Below are 15,398 nucleotides of genomic sequence, written 5' to 3' on the forward strand. Positions count from 1 at the left end.
CTGTATGGCTTTTCATCTACTACAATATGGCTCAATCATGCTTGTTTAAAAACCATTTGATTCACCTTTTTTTTTGCTTTGTTAAGTAGGCCTAATGGCATTCCCATTATCCAAGATACTGACCATTAAAGATGCACTATGCAAAAATCTCTCCGCCATTTCCTGGTTGCTAAAATGCTAATAGTTCACATAATTTAAATGTATGTAACAAAACAAGCAAGTATAGTGTAGATAAATATTGTACCATCTAAACCGCTGTGAAATATATTTTCCACAACCAAAAATGTTGTATTTTCAGCTGTTTGAAGCTCATGTACATCACTGAAAGTAAAAGATACAAAAATGAAACTTAAGACCAGGAAGCATATCAATAGCACACATAGAACAGATATTCTGCTTCTTAGACTTGCTTTCAATGAGAATGGCAGAGTTTTATATTTGGATTTAGTGGGGTCACTCAAAAACGTACAAATTGCAGCTTTAAGTTATACCTGATATCTCAAAGGCTCTTGCTCCTGTTTATACAAGGGTGGCTTGTAAGACACACCTGCCAAGTTTGCCGTAACATCTGTGAAAACTAGAATGCGGGGAGGTTTTGGGAAACAAGTTAATTAAGAGTCACAGGCTAATGCAGGAAATACCTATGCTCTAGGCCTTCATCATAAGCAATGATCATCTGTTAGACATGCTACATTAATTAAACTAAACCAGTTAAATATACGTTCTAGTGCATAAAGATCCCGTTGAGCCTATTTTCATAACATTGTAGATAATAAATATACGCACCTTCTCACATACGGCCGTGGATTATTTCAGTAGTCATTTTAACAGGACAGTTTCCCGATTAAGCGGGTTCGTGTGGCCACCCCCTGGAGGCTTCGTGTAGTTGCCCAGCGCAACCGCTGGGGTTGTAACCCGACTAGGTTTGTAACCCGACACCCTGTGCTGCGGTGCCTTACGGTCGGTCACCCACAGAGAGGCTGTTTAAAAAGGAAAAGGATGAGTTCTCCGCTCCTGACTCGGTAACCCCCTCAAGAACTAACATTTTCTTTCTGATTCAACGTCCCTCATTACGGATCGGCATAAATGAATGAACCACGGGGAATATCGGAAGAAGGTCACCCTGGAAAGTTTCCTGTCAAACTGCTCTCTGGCTGACTACAGTCATTTATGTTGGTCTTGATAGGAAAATCAATAGAAGAGCTTTCCCTTGGAACTTTATTGCAAGCTTCTCAAATGTGTTAGAGGACAACCGGTGCGTTCTGTTCCCTTGAGTCACGCTGTGATTAACAGATCAGGTTTTTGACTGCCAGGACAAATGAATACAAATGAATCTAGGGATCCGAAGGAGAGATTGCAGAACCTCTCATCTCGACACAAAGTAAGTATTTCTATACTGGATGTTTTTTTGTGATGGGATCAGAAGTTGATATGAAAGTGATGGAGTCACTCACACACTTGCATATGCAGCCTAATTGAAGTGGACCTGACTGATAGTTACGATGTGATTTTGAATGCAGATGTTCAGTTATCCTAGCCTACATACACTGAGTGTACATAACATTAAGAACACCTTCCTAATATTGAGTTGCACCCCTGTTTGCCCTCAGAACAGCCTCAATTATTTCGGGGCATGGACTCTACAAGGTGTCGAAAGCGTTCCATAGGGATGCTGGCTCAAATTGGCTGAATGTCCTTTGGGTTGTGGACCATTCTTGATACACACAGGAAACTATTGAGTGTGAAAACCCCAGGAACATTGCAGTTCTTGACACACTTAAACCCACCTACTACCATACCCCGTACAAAGGCACTTCAATATTTTATCTTGCCTATTCACACTATGAATGGCACACATACACAATCCATGTCTCAAGGATTAAAAATACTTATTTAACCCGTCTCCTCCACCTTCACCTGGTCATTGGGGCGGCAGGGTAGCCTAGTGGTTAGAGCGTTGGACTAGTAAAATAAAGGTAAAATAAAAATAAAATAAAACATTTGGCAGACGCTCTTATCCAGAGCATTTAGGATTAAGTGCCTTGATCGACTGATTTGTCACCTACTCAGCTCGGAGGATCGAACTAGCGACTTTTCCGTTTACTGCCCTAACCTTCTTGGTATGTGTTCTACCTGCCGGCTGACAACGGTCCCGCAGCCTGTCACAACCGATGTTCATTTGTGGCAGGTTTACAGTTGCCTAGAGTCTGAAATATCCCGAAGCTGTTTGTATTCAACTCCAGAGAAAGTTACTGATTCAGTTGGAACAGGATCTACTTTGTAACCTTTTCGAATGTGATTTTACAATAGGCTAATTTACTTCGAATATGCAGTCAAGCAATGGTTTTAGGAGAATACCGTTGAGGGCGATAGTGAGAAGATATGCTACTATATGCCTACTTTAGGTTTTTTATTCGTTTGAGAAATGTTTTTTATTCGTTTGAGAAATGACCTAACATACATTTGCTGTGTTATCTTTGGAATGCACGGCGCTCTCATCAAAAGCTGTAACTTTCTCAGTGCAATGTGCGCGTACAATTAAGCATATTAAATTCCCCCGGCGACTGAAAACGAACGTCTTTCGTCTAAAAGTGGCCGTATTTAGAAGGCCATGTTACATTCGTTCTCACTTAGCCGAAGCCTCTGAAGTGTTGTCCATTCCAGGGACTTATCGTCGTTTTGTTTTGCAACACTGTAAAGAGTTCAAGTGATGAGGTATTAAACCGGGTCGTTTTTGTGAAGGATGAACTGTTGTAAGAAATCACACTGCATAATGAGGTACTAACGATGGGCCCGGATAATGACCGCACTCCACACTTAAACCAGCTGGAGTCCGCGGGTGAGTTGTGTGAACAGCTATCTCTCAGTCTTATCGAAGAGGGAGATTCTGTGAAGTGATTTGTCAACTTTTGAGTTCCATCTGTTTTTGGTTTTCATCAGTCCATTATCCGTCTCCAAACAAGCAACTTGTTGTTATATCAGTCTCTTTCATGTTGTTTCTTTGTCAACTTTTCATTTTCATAAAGGAGGCTAAATACGCTTTCATTTTTTCATAGGTCATACTATTCATATTTTATCAGATGACTTTCACTATCAAATAGCCTACCATTTTACCATTTCGTATATGAAAGGAATATCCCAAAATCTTATTACCCCCAATGAATAAACAAGTCTGTTAATCAATAAAAGGAGGAGGGAAGGAAGGGAAGAGCAAGGAAGTAGATCAAGGAATGTCCAGTGCCTCAATTCATGTCCTGACTAAAATGATGTCCACAGCCAGTCACTGTTAGGCTATCTACTCTTCAAAATAAACAGCTAGGTTTTCAAAATGATACATCATAATTTCACTGGTGTTCAACTGATGACAATAAACAGCATAACCTATTTAGTTAACAATATTGGCAACAAAAAAAAATCAGGATATTATCAAAGTTCAATCAAATGTGTATATGTGTTGAGACCAGATGGATAGCCCTCTCACAGAGAGAGGGGAGAGAGAAATACATATATAAATAGAGAAATACAAATTGGGAAAAAAAGAGAGGGCAGAGATAGATGGTGAAGGTAATAAAGGACAGAGAGTGTGAGGATAGGGACAGAGTTCAGTGGAACCACAAAGGTCGAAGGCATGCAGAAAAGTAGAGGAAGAGGAGCCCTACACACGGACTACAAAATGAGAAACAGAGCTTTAGTATAATGGCATTTTTAAATCAGACAAGCTGCTTGGTAAATTGATTGTAATGGTCACTCAGAAGCTCCAGGCATCATTGAGGTTTCAACATCTGAACAGTTGGGCGCTTTGGCATGACTTAAGGATGTCAAAGGGGGCAATAAATAATAGACCATTTCCGATTGTGCCCCCCACTGATTGGATTTGTGCATCTCTTACATAAGGGAAGATGTCGAGAGTTTGTCATGTTGTTATTGTAAAAGACAACTTGTTCTCAATGACTTACCTGATTAAAAAAAGGCAAAATCAAAACAAGTATGCCAAAGAATTTACATTTGACATTTTAGTCATTTAGCAGCCACACTTATCCAGAGCAACTACATTAATCTTAAGTTAGTACATTCATCTTAAGATAGCTAGGTAGGACAACCACATTTCACAGGCATATACAGTAGAGACATGTTTTCCTCAATATCGTAGCCATAAGTAGAGTCAGAGCTGGGGGGAGGTAAGATACTGTTTGAAGAGGTAGATTTTCTGATGTTTTCGAAAGCTGGATCCACCATTGGGACAGGGTGGGAGGGCCATGAGACCTGAGGTGGCAGAATGGAGTGCTCAGGTTGGGGTGTAGGGTTTGAGTATAGCCTGAAGTTAGGGAGGGGCAGTGTCTCTTGCTGTTCCGTAGTTAAGCACCATGGTCTTGTAGTGGATGCAATCTTCGACTGGAAGCCAGTGGAGTGTCATGAGAGAACTTGGGAAGGTTGAAAACCTTGCGGGCTGCAGTGTTCTGGATAAGTCGCAGTGGTTTGATTAAACAAGTGGGGAGCCCAACCAACAGCGATTTGCAGTAGTCCAGACTGGAGAGGACAAGTGCCTGGATTAGAACCTGTGCCGCTTCCTGTGTGAGATAGGGTCGTACTCTACCGATGTTGTAGAGAATGAACCTGCAGGAGGGGGTCACTGCTTTGATGTTTTCAGAAATGACAGGGTGTTGTCCAGGGTCACGCTAAGGTTCTTTTCACTCTGGGAGGGCAACACTGAGGAGTTGTCAACCAGGATGGAGAGGTCTTTGAGAGGGCAGACATTCCTACTCAACTATATACTTTTGCTCACTGGGAGACAACCAATGGTTCTTGCAGAGCTGGTCTAACAGAAACAGTAGATCCATGAAGTGAGTTCTGACTGAGGGTTGTGCTGACTAGTATTTTATGTTTTCTTGTTCTTTTGGCCCTGTATTTTGAAGACTCAACTTGCTTGCAAATCTCTCAGCTGTAAAGTCAGCCCTAGTGTTGCAGTGTGAAACCGCCAAAGACAGGATATATGCAGACGTCAGACGTATTTACACTGTATGCCGAAGCTGTCTCCTGTAGGTTCAGCTTCACATTACAGGAGACCACGGAGCTCCAACGACCTGTTACACAGCCCCGTCTGAACTAAACCACCAAGGCTGCAACTTTTGCCTATTAAAAAGCAGTGTTGTTTCCAAACGAATAGAATCCAATTGTCCAGCAAACCCACATAACCCAGACCTGCCACAGAGCCCGTCATACAAGCATCAGTATCTCTTCTAACCAAACCACCTTTAGGATACAGATGTTTGCCGGCCCAGTAGGTAGACTTTAGTCTGTAAAAACAGTGCAACTGTAAAAATACTGTTAATTTCAAGCAAACTTAGTTGACTCAACATTAAGTCTGGTTCACATACATGTAAACCGACTGACAGAATGAGACTCACTTCCAGCAGATCCCTGCCCAGCTGATAAGAGACAGTCTGAGACCACAACCAGCTGCTTGTCATGACACACACACACACACACACACACACACACACACACACACACACACACAACCAGCTGTTAAGAGTGGTGTCGGGTTGGTGATGATCGCATTTCAGAGTATTCTCTGGTTCTCCGGGTTGTTATTTGCTAAAGCAGAATGACTTTGTTCAGACTGGGGAAGGGGGGTTAACCACAACCACAACCACAGCTGCTTTAGACATTTCCTCCAGTGTCTCTCAATGTCTTCCGATGGTAATAACCAAAGTGACAGCTCCTTTCCTCCTGTTACAGGATCCCCTATTCACCCAAATCAAATCACATTTTATTGATCTCATACAGGTGGTTATCAGATGTTAATGTAAGTGTAGCGAAATGCTTGTGCTTCTAGTTCCAACCATGCAGTAATATCTAACAAGTAATCTAACAATTCCACAACAACTACGTTGTACACACAAGTCTAAAGGGGTGGAATAAGAATAATATGTACATATAAATATATGGATGAGCAATGACCGAGCGGCATAGGCAAGATGCAATAGATGGTATAAATACAGTATATACATATGTGATGAGTAATATAAGATATGTGAACCTTATTAAAGTGCCATTATTAAAGTGACTAGAGATCCGGCGCCGACAGAGATGGCCGCCTCGCTTCGCGTTCCTAGGAAACTATGCAGTTTTTTGTTTTTTTACGTGTTATTTCTTACATTGGTACATTTACATTACATTTAAGTCACCCCAGGTCATCTTAGGTTTCATTACATACAGTCGAGAAGAACTACTGAACATAAGAGCAGCGTCAACTCACCATCAGTACGACCAAGAATATGACTTTCGCGAAGCGGACCCTGTGTTCTGCCTTTCACCCAGGACAACGGAATGGATCCCAGCCGGCGACCCCAAAAAACGACTTCGAAAAAGGGGAAAACGAAGCGGTCTTCTGGTCAGACTCCGGAGACGGGCACATCGTGCATCACTCCCTAGCATTCTCCTCGCCAATGTCCAGTCTCTTAACAACAAGGTTGATGAAATCCGAGCAAGGGTAGCATTCCAGAGGGACATCGGAGACTGTAACGTTCTTTGCTTCACGGAAACATGGCTCACTGGAGAGACGCTATCAGAGACGGTGCAGCCAGCTGGTTTCTCCACGCATCGCGCCGACAGAAACAAACGTCTTTCTGGTAAGAAGAGGGGCGGGGGCGTATGCTTTATGGTTAACGGGACGTGGTGTGGCCAAAACAACATACAGGAACTCAAGTCCTTCTGTTCACCTGATTTAGAATTCCTCACAATCAAATGTAGACCGCATTATCTACCAAGGGAACTCTCTTTGATTATAATCACAGCCGTATATATTCCCCCCCAAGCAGACACATCGATGGCTCTGAACGAACTTTATTTGACTCTTTGCAAACTGGAATCCATATATCCGGAGGCTGCATTCATTGTAGCTGGGGATTTTAACAAGGCTAATCTGAAAACAAGACTCCCTAAATTTTATCAGCATATCGCAACCAGGGCGGGAAAAACCTTGGATCATTGCTATTCCAACTTCCGCGACGCATATAAGGCCCTGCCCCGCCCTCCTTTCGGAAAAGCTGACCACGACTCCATTTAGTTGATCCCTGCCTACAGACAGATCCCTGCCTACAGACCATAGTGCCCTCCAAGCTTGTCATCAAGCTCGAGACCCTGGGTCTCGACCCCGCCCTGTGCAACTGGGTACTGGACTTCCTGAAGGGCCGCCCCCAGGTGGTGAGGGTAGGCAACAACATCTCCACCCCGCTGATCCTCAACACTGGGGCCCCACAAGGGTGCGTTCTGAGCCCTCTCCTGTACTCCCTGTTCACCCACGACTGCATGGCCACGCACGCCTCCAACTCAATCATCAAGTTTGCGGACGACACAACAGTGGTAGGCTTGATTACCAACAGCGACGAGACGGCCTACAGGGCGGAGGTGAGGGCCCTCGGAGTGTGGTGTCAGGAAAATACCTCAGGAGGCTGAAGAAATTCGGCTTGTCACCAAAAGCACTCACAAACTTCTACAGATGCACAATCGAGAGCATCCTGTCGGGCTGTATCACTGCCTGGTACGGCAACTGCTCTGCCCGCAACCGTAAGGCTCTCCAGAGGGTAGTGAGGTCTGCACAACGCATCACCGGGGGCAAACTACCTGCCCTCCAGGACACCTACACCACCCGATGTTACAGGAAGGCCATAAAGATCATCAAGGACAACAACCACCCGAGCCACTGCCTGTTCACCCCGCTATCATCCAGAAGGCGAGGTCAGTACAGGTGCATCAAAGCTGGGACCGAGAGACTGAAAAACAGCTTCTATCTCAAGACCATCAGACTGTTAAACAGCCACCACTAACATTGAGTGGCTGCTGCCAACACACTGACTCAACTCCAGCCACTTTAATAATGGGAATTGATGGGAAATGATGTAAAATATATCACTAGCCACTTGAAACAATGCTACCTAATATAATGTTTACATACCCTACATTATTCATCTCATATGTATACGTATATACTGTACTCTATATCATCTACTGCATCCTTATGTAATACATGTATCACTAGCCACTTTAACTATGCCACTTTGTTTACATACTCATCTCATATGTATATACTGCACTCAATACCATCTACTGTATCTTGCCTATGCCGCTCTATACCATCACTCATTCATATATCTTTATGTACATATTCTTTATCCCCTTACACTAGTGTCTATAAGGTAGTAGTTTTGGAATTGTTAGATTACTTGTTGGTTATTACTGCATTGTTGGAACTACAAGCACAAGCATTTCGCTACACTCGCACTAACATCTGCTAACCATGTGTATGTGACAAATAAAATTTGATTTGATTTGATTTATTAAGGTGGCCAATGATTTCGAGTTTGTATGTAGGCAGCAGCTTCTCTGTGTTAGTGATGGCTGTTTAACAGTCTGATGACCTTGAGATAGAAGCTGTTTTTCAGTCTCTCGGTCCCAGCTTTGATGCACCTATACTGACCTCACCTTCTGGAGCTACCAGTCCAACTGTCATTCACTCACCTCACCCCTCTTGGGACACCAAACTGAAATAGAAAACAGACTGAAACAGGGAGGGACTACCTGGACCCATTATGAAATGTTTATTGTAGCTTTCAATTGCTAAATTATTTGAAGGTTTTCCATTGCGTGGCCTAGTGAACTCGATCCTGGTCAGCCCCTGTAGTGTGGTGAGAGGAACATGTTCACTGGAGGCTGCTGCTGCTGGGTGTTAGAGACTAAGCTACCTTTAACGTGAAATAGTTCTGCAGAGAACTTTATTGCAATTCTTTATGATGATGATAATGATGATTATGATGGAGAGAGTAATTAAATGACAGACTGTGATTGGGTTGTTGTTGTTTTGCGGTATGTTCTGACCCAGATTTAAGCTTTTTATTTCACCTGACGTCCCCATAATGCAGTAACACTCATATGTCTTTCTCATGTCATGCTCATATATCCCATCTGCAAATTCAACTTGCCATTGATATCAACTACAATGATATAAAGGGAAGTATAGTGTCTCATGAAAGGTCCATTTTTCAATATAATAAAAATGCATGTTGGGCCTTAAGATTTATAAGTTGTTTACTGAGCCAACCTAGCTGTAACATGAATTGCTGTAGAGTGTTTCTAACCAGCTTCTCCTTTCTTCCTCACAGGAGAGTCCTATTGCTCTGTACAGTTTTATATTGTACTTGCTACCTGGGACTTGCACAAGTACACTCTGAAGGTAAGACATTACTTCCTTCTGGCATTAATTTCTTTTCTTTTCCACCCTGGTTTCACAGTCCCTATTTAATAGCGGAAAAGCAGTAAAACAGATTGGATTGGAGTTATATTGTGCTCATAGCACAAGCCTGTAAACATGCTGTATGGGATTTGGACATTTCCATGGCAATGTGTGTGTAGAGCTCAAATGGCTCATTAAGGTGTGATTGCTCTTGTGAGGTTTGCGGCTTTCCAAAGACACAAATGAACACAATTGACACAATTACAATAACTGCTCTGGTTCAAATTAACATTATTTTGTACTATTTTGGAGTAATGAGGCCCTGAACTCATTCATTATGTGGAATTGAATTAGAAGAGAAGGGGCATAGGCCATAGGGGGCAATTCCGACCCCAGTTAAAGGCGCACAAATGGAACATAATTTCCTTCTTCTGTACTTTTCTCTATGTGTATTATGACCGTGAACTTATGCATGAGAATTGCCTGCTATTCACCCGCTATTTGTTCTGGGTGGAGATCTAAGAAATGAAGGTGTGGCGGAGGTGTGTCTACAGATATGTCGTATTCAGACCATGACTTAATTCCACTACCTTTACATGCGAGGAGACCCGAATAAGGTTGTGTGAACATGCGGGAAAAGTGGAAAAAGCATCTACTTTATTTTTTCTGATAGAAAAAAACAGCATTCTCCATGCACTGTAATTTATAAATTGATAAGAGCTAGGTAAATGAGTAACTCATTTGGAGAAGGGGATTGAGAAGGATCCCTAGAGATGAATGTGAAACCAGTCATATGGAAGCAAACTGAAAATCAAATCAACATGACATGTATTGAGGCCCCCTTTCTACAGTTAAGTAGTATATAAATAACTGTACCATTATTAATCGTGTGCCCTCATCATTTGCGTGGATGACATTTGGAGACGCAAGCTATAGGATTCTGTCGGGCTGAACCTGTTTATGCTCTTTTCTCCGTTATATTTTACCTTTTTGTATCATGTTAAATATGAGCCACTATTGGGAGCCACCGTCAGTAATACCCACATACATTTATAACTCTCACTTTAGTCTGCAAAAAAGTGGGACATGTAGCCTATTTGAATCATTATGGAACCACACATAGCAGGTTTAACATGGACCTTAGTGGTTCACGACAACTGGACAGTTCCATTATTAGTGAGGGTTAAGGTAGATTTATATTGTTACACCCTTTATTGTACACTTTTTTACACCTTCCAATATTGATTATGGCAACTTTCAGGATGAATCAAACCACTGTAGGCTCTCCAAACCTGTTTTTTAAATGAATGATACATACTTTCCTTACCCCAAAATTTAATCTACAAAATCAGAGTATTTTTTTATCTACCAGTTAGTGTTCAATCGGAGACAAATATGCACATATTTAGTTGGCTTTCTTTTGTTGATCCCTTTATTATGAACCTGTTTTTTTATGTATTCTAGTCTGTCGACAAAATTGGAGTTAAAGGTACACCGTTTTTAAAGGGATGGCTTAAGATAAATTTACTGAAAACTCTGAATTGAAACTCCACGAGAAAATCTGTTGGCCAGTAAGTGGGAGGGTTTTCAATGCCCGTTACGCACCTGCAGAAGGTAAGTCTAAATATTAACTTATGAGAAGTGCGCAGGAAAGGCGTGCGTAGGAAAGGTCTACATTTCCTAAATTGGAGTCGGGCAGGGATACCAGAAAGGCTGTGAACTCCAACCAGGTGCTAAACACAAACTGTATGGCTGCGTCTCTGGCTCCCAATTCCCTATGGAGTGCACTACTACTGACTGCATGTTTGGTTTCTGTCTTAGAGCAGAGACACACCAATCAACCCAAACCAGTCAGTGTTAGTCCCATCGCCTGCAGTTCCCATGGTGTATTCCAGGGACCACCTGCCGGGTGGTTGCGAACGGGGGCCAATTTTTTACATTGAACATGTTATTATTATTATTATGTTTATTTGAACAGACGCAATATACAACAAAGTACACTTGATAAAAATGCGTTGGACTAGATTTAGCCAACAGCTAATTTCCATCTGCAGTCCCCAGGCAGGTGAACATATAAACTAAAAAAAAAAAATTACGAGCAGACAACATACAGATATCAAACATATTTAAAATAAAAGAAGAAAAGAATAGTACAAAAAAACAGAGGTCAGGACATACAGATATGTTTCCACACAGAAGTCAAGACATTGCACATAATAATTATCGGACAAATTGTTATTGGACCTATGAGTTGTAAAAACACATAGTAAAAAACATTAACAAAAACAAACAGCAACAAAACAAATTCATAAGTGGCTACTGTTATTTTAACCACTGGTTAACTTTTGGTGTAAAAGCAGTGGTGTAAAGTACTTAAGTAAAAATATTTTAAAGTAATACTTAAGTCGTTTTTGGGGGTGTCTGTACATTACTTTACTATTTATACCTCACTATGTTCCTAAAGAAAATAATATACTTTTTACTCTATACATTTTACCTGACACCCAAAAGTGCTAGTTACATTTTGAATGCTTAGCAGGACAGGAAATGGTCTAATTCACACACTTATGAAGAGAACATCCCTGGACATCCCTACTGCCTCTGATCTGGCGGACTCACTAAACACATGCCTAGTTTGTAAATTATGTCTGAGTGTTGGAGCCTGCCCCGGGCTAGCCATAAATTACATTTTTTTTTATAAAAATGGTGCTGCTGGCTTTGCTTAATAGAAGGAATATGAAATGAGTTATACTTTTACTTTTGATACTTAATTATATTTTAGTAATTACATTTACTTTAGATACTTAGGGTATATTTAGAACCAAATAATTCTAGACTTTTACTCAAGTAGTATTTTACTGGGGGAATTTTACCTTTACTTGAATAACTTTCTATTAAGGTATCTATCATTTTACTCAAGTATGACAATTGGGTACTTTTTCCACCACTGTGTAAAAGCACTGACATTAGCCACACATTTGAAGTTTTCAGGAAGTTGGCTCCAGTTGTAAAAATGCAGATTGGGCAACAGTTTGCATTAATTGCTCCCCTAATGTGCGACCATATAGATAGTAAAGTAGTAGTAGACTTGTTGTGGAGCAAGTAGACTTGTTGTGGAGCAAGTCCATGTACATGTTTAAAAAGCAGTTTTACATTTGAAAGTGTACAAAAACATCCAAAACTTAACAAATTGTGTTTCTTTAGAATTAAACAGTGGTAATAATTATTCGTTTTTTGATTTTTTTAAATTCAATGCACGCTTGTACAGAGATTGCAATGGTTTCTTGTGTTTTTCTTGTAATGCAATAAGACATGTGAGAAAAATATCATAGCATATATATAAACCTTAGCAGCATTAGTGTTAAGACAGTTTATTATCTAAATGTCACAGTATTGACCAACTTAGTCAGTTTAGAGTCTAATACCACAGAGTCTAAAGCACTGCATCGCAGTGGCATCACTACAGACCCGGGTTTGATCCCAGGCTTACATTTTTTAAATAACATTACAACTCAGTTTCATCAGCTGTCTGGGTGGCTGGTCTCAGACCATCCCGCAGGTGAAGAAGAAGGATGTGGAGGTCCTGGGCTGGTGTGGTTAGACATGGTCTGCAGTTGAGGCCAGTTGGACATACTGACAAATTCTCTAAAAACACGTTGGAGGTGGCTTATGGTAGAGAAATGAACATTGAATTCTCTGGCAATAGCTCTGCTGGACATTCCTGCAGTCAACATGCCAATTGCACGCTCCCTTAAAAATTGTGGCATTGTGACAAAACTGCACATTTTAAAGTGGCCTTTTATTGTCCCCAGCACAAGTTGCACCTGTGTAATGATCATGCTGTTTAACCAGCTTCTAGATATATTATCTTGGCTAAGGAGAAATTATCACTAACAGGGATGTCAACAAATTTGGACACAATTTGAGATAAATAAGCTTCTTGTGTGTATGGAACATTTCTGCTCATGAAACATGGGACCAACACTTTACATGCTGCGTTTATATTTTTGTTCAGATATATATATATATAGTAATTATTTATTTTTTCTGCCTTAACAAATATGTCAGGAAAGGTGACATGCAATGGAGAAATACACTTTGCCTTCATAGCCTATTGTCTAGTTAGGCTATAACACAGCAAATAATATGTTTTTTTTGATAATGGCACTGATTTTATGTGATTTTTGGAAGTTTATGAAGGTTTTATAAACAAAAAGAGTGCAATTGATGAATCTACGAAACTCCGAAGAGGGCCAGCCTACTGTCTGATACAGAATGCAGTGTTGTGTACTTGAACCTATCACCCTTAGTAAAGCGTATTGATAACCTGTGTCCAATTGCATCAATACAGTGTTTAAAGATAAGCTTAAGAGTAAAGGCCCTTAGACGGACCTTTGTGGAACCCCCATTGTACAGTTGCCAGACAATGACACTTTCTGATTGATGCTAACACACTGGATTCTGTCAGATAAATATGAATGCATCAATTTTAAAGCATTGCTAATTTAGAGAGTAGAATTCTGTGATTTTACAGTATCAACTGCTTTTTGCAAATCTAAAAACATCCTATCACTCCCCCTTTCAATTGAACCTTCTCCAAAAAATAGCTGTTCGCTGACTCAGTAAAACGGTTAGCTCTTAAACCAAATTGCATGGGGTGTAATGAGAAATAACTAGTATTCAAGTGATCAGTCAATTACTCAGCAACTACCCTCTTCGCAGTCTTGGGAAAATACGTATTGGTCTATAATTATTGACCATAAAATAATCTCCAGACTTGAATATGAGGGTAAGAACAGCTGACTTCCATTCCTTAGGGAAGATACTTTGGTTTATGGAAAAATGTATCAAATGTATAGTGAACAAAAATATAAATGCAACATGCAAAGTGTTGGTCCCATGTTTCATGAGCTGGCTCCCAACTGTGCCCTCTCAGGCCCACCCATGGTTGCGACCCTGCCCTGTCGTGTGAAATCCATAGATTACGGCCTAATGAATTTATTCTATTGACTGATTTCCTTATATGAACTCTAACTCAGTAAAATCATTGACATTGTTGCATGTTGCATTCATATTTTTGTTCAGTATTTTATTGGTGATGTTAAAATACATTTTGTGTTTTAATTAAAAAACATGATCAAAACCATTATCTCTTGTGGACAGACTGCGTAAACATAAATGGTACCTTAGATCTGTCATGAAAATGAGCCACATTAGTTCCGGTGCTTTGGACAAATCACAATTTCAAATAAAATCAATAAAATCAAATCAAACTTTATTTGTCACATGCGCCGAATACAAGTGTAGACCTTACCGTGAAATTCTTACTTACAAGCCCTTAACCAACAGTGCAGTTCAAGAAGAGTTAAGAAAATATTTACCAACTAAACTAAAAAATAATAAAAAGTAACACAATAAAATAACAATAACAAGGCTATATACAGGGTGCCGATACCGAGTCAGTGTGCGGAGGTACAGGTTAGTTGAGGTCATTTGTACATGTAGGTTGGGGTGAAGAGACTATGCATAGATATTAAAGCGAGTAGCAGCAGTGTACAAAACAAATGCGGAATGGGAGGGGGGGGGGGGGGGGGTCAACGTAAATAGTCCGGTGGCCATTTGATTAATTGTTCAACAGTCTTATGGCTTGGGGGTAGAAGCTAGAGTTGGCGCTCCGCTCTGCCGTGCGTTAGCAGAGAAAACAGTCTATGACTTGGGTGACTGGAGTCTCTGACAATTTAATGGGCTTTCCTCTGACAGCGCCTATTATAGCGCCTTGTGGTCAGATGCCGAGCAGTTGCCATACCAGGCGGTGATGCAACCGGTCAGGATGCTCTCGATGGTGCAGCTGTAGAACTTTTTGAGGATCTGGGAACCCATGCCAAATATTTCAGTCTCCTGAGGGGGAAAAGGTTTTGTTGTAACCTCTTCACGACTGTCTTTTTGTGTTTGGACCATGATAGTTTGTTAGTGATGTGGACAGTAAGGAACTTGAAACTCTCGACCCGCTCCACTAAAGCCCCATTGATGTTAATGGGGGCCTGTTCGGCCTGCCGTTTCCTGTCGTCCACGATCAACTCCTTCGTCTTGCTCACATTGAGGGATAAGTTGTTGTCCTGGCACCACACTGCCAGTTCTCTGAACTCCTCCCTATAGACTGTCTCAT

At 41.0% G+C, this 15,398-nt stretch overlaps 1 protein-coding gene across 1 annotated transcript in view; it reads left to right on the forward strand.

Annotated features, from left to right (window-relative positions):
* The first annotated feature begins 998 nt into the window (after window positions 1-998).
* Window positions 999-15,398, forward strand: part of col27a1a (collagen, type XXVII, alpha 1a) — a 250,288-nt gene continuing 235,888 nt past the window's right edge. Inside the window, exons 1-2 of the mRNA XM_029657740.2 lie at window positions 999-1,381; window positions 9,162-9,232. Of these exons, the coding sequence (XP_029513600.1) occupies window positions 1,329-1,381; window positions 9,162-9,232 (124 nt within the window). The 5' untranslated portion in view covers window positions 999-1,328. The remainder of the gene's footprint in view (window positions 1,382-9,161; window positions 9,233-15,398) is intronic.

This window comes from Oncorhynchus nerka, linkage group LG4, assembly GCF_034236695.1.
Source record: "Oncorhynchus nerka isolate Pitt River linkage group LG4, Oner_Uvic_2.0, whole genome shotgun sequence".
NCBI lineage: Eukaryota > Metazoa > Chordata > Actinopteri > Salmoniformes > Salmonidae > Oncorhynchus > Oncorhynchus nerka.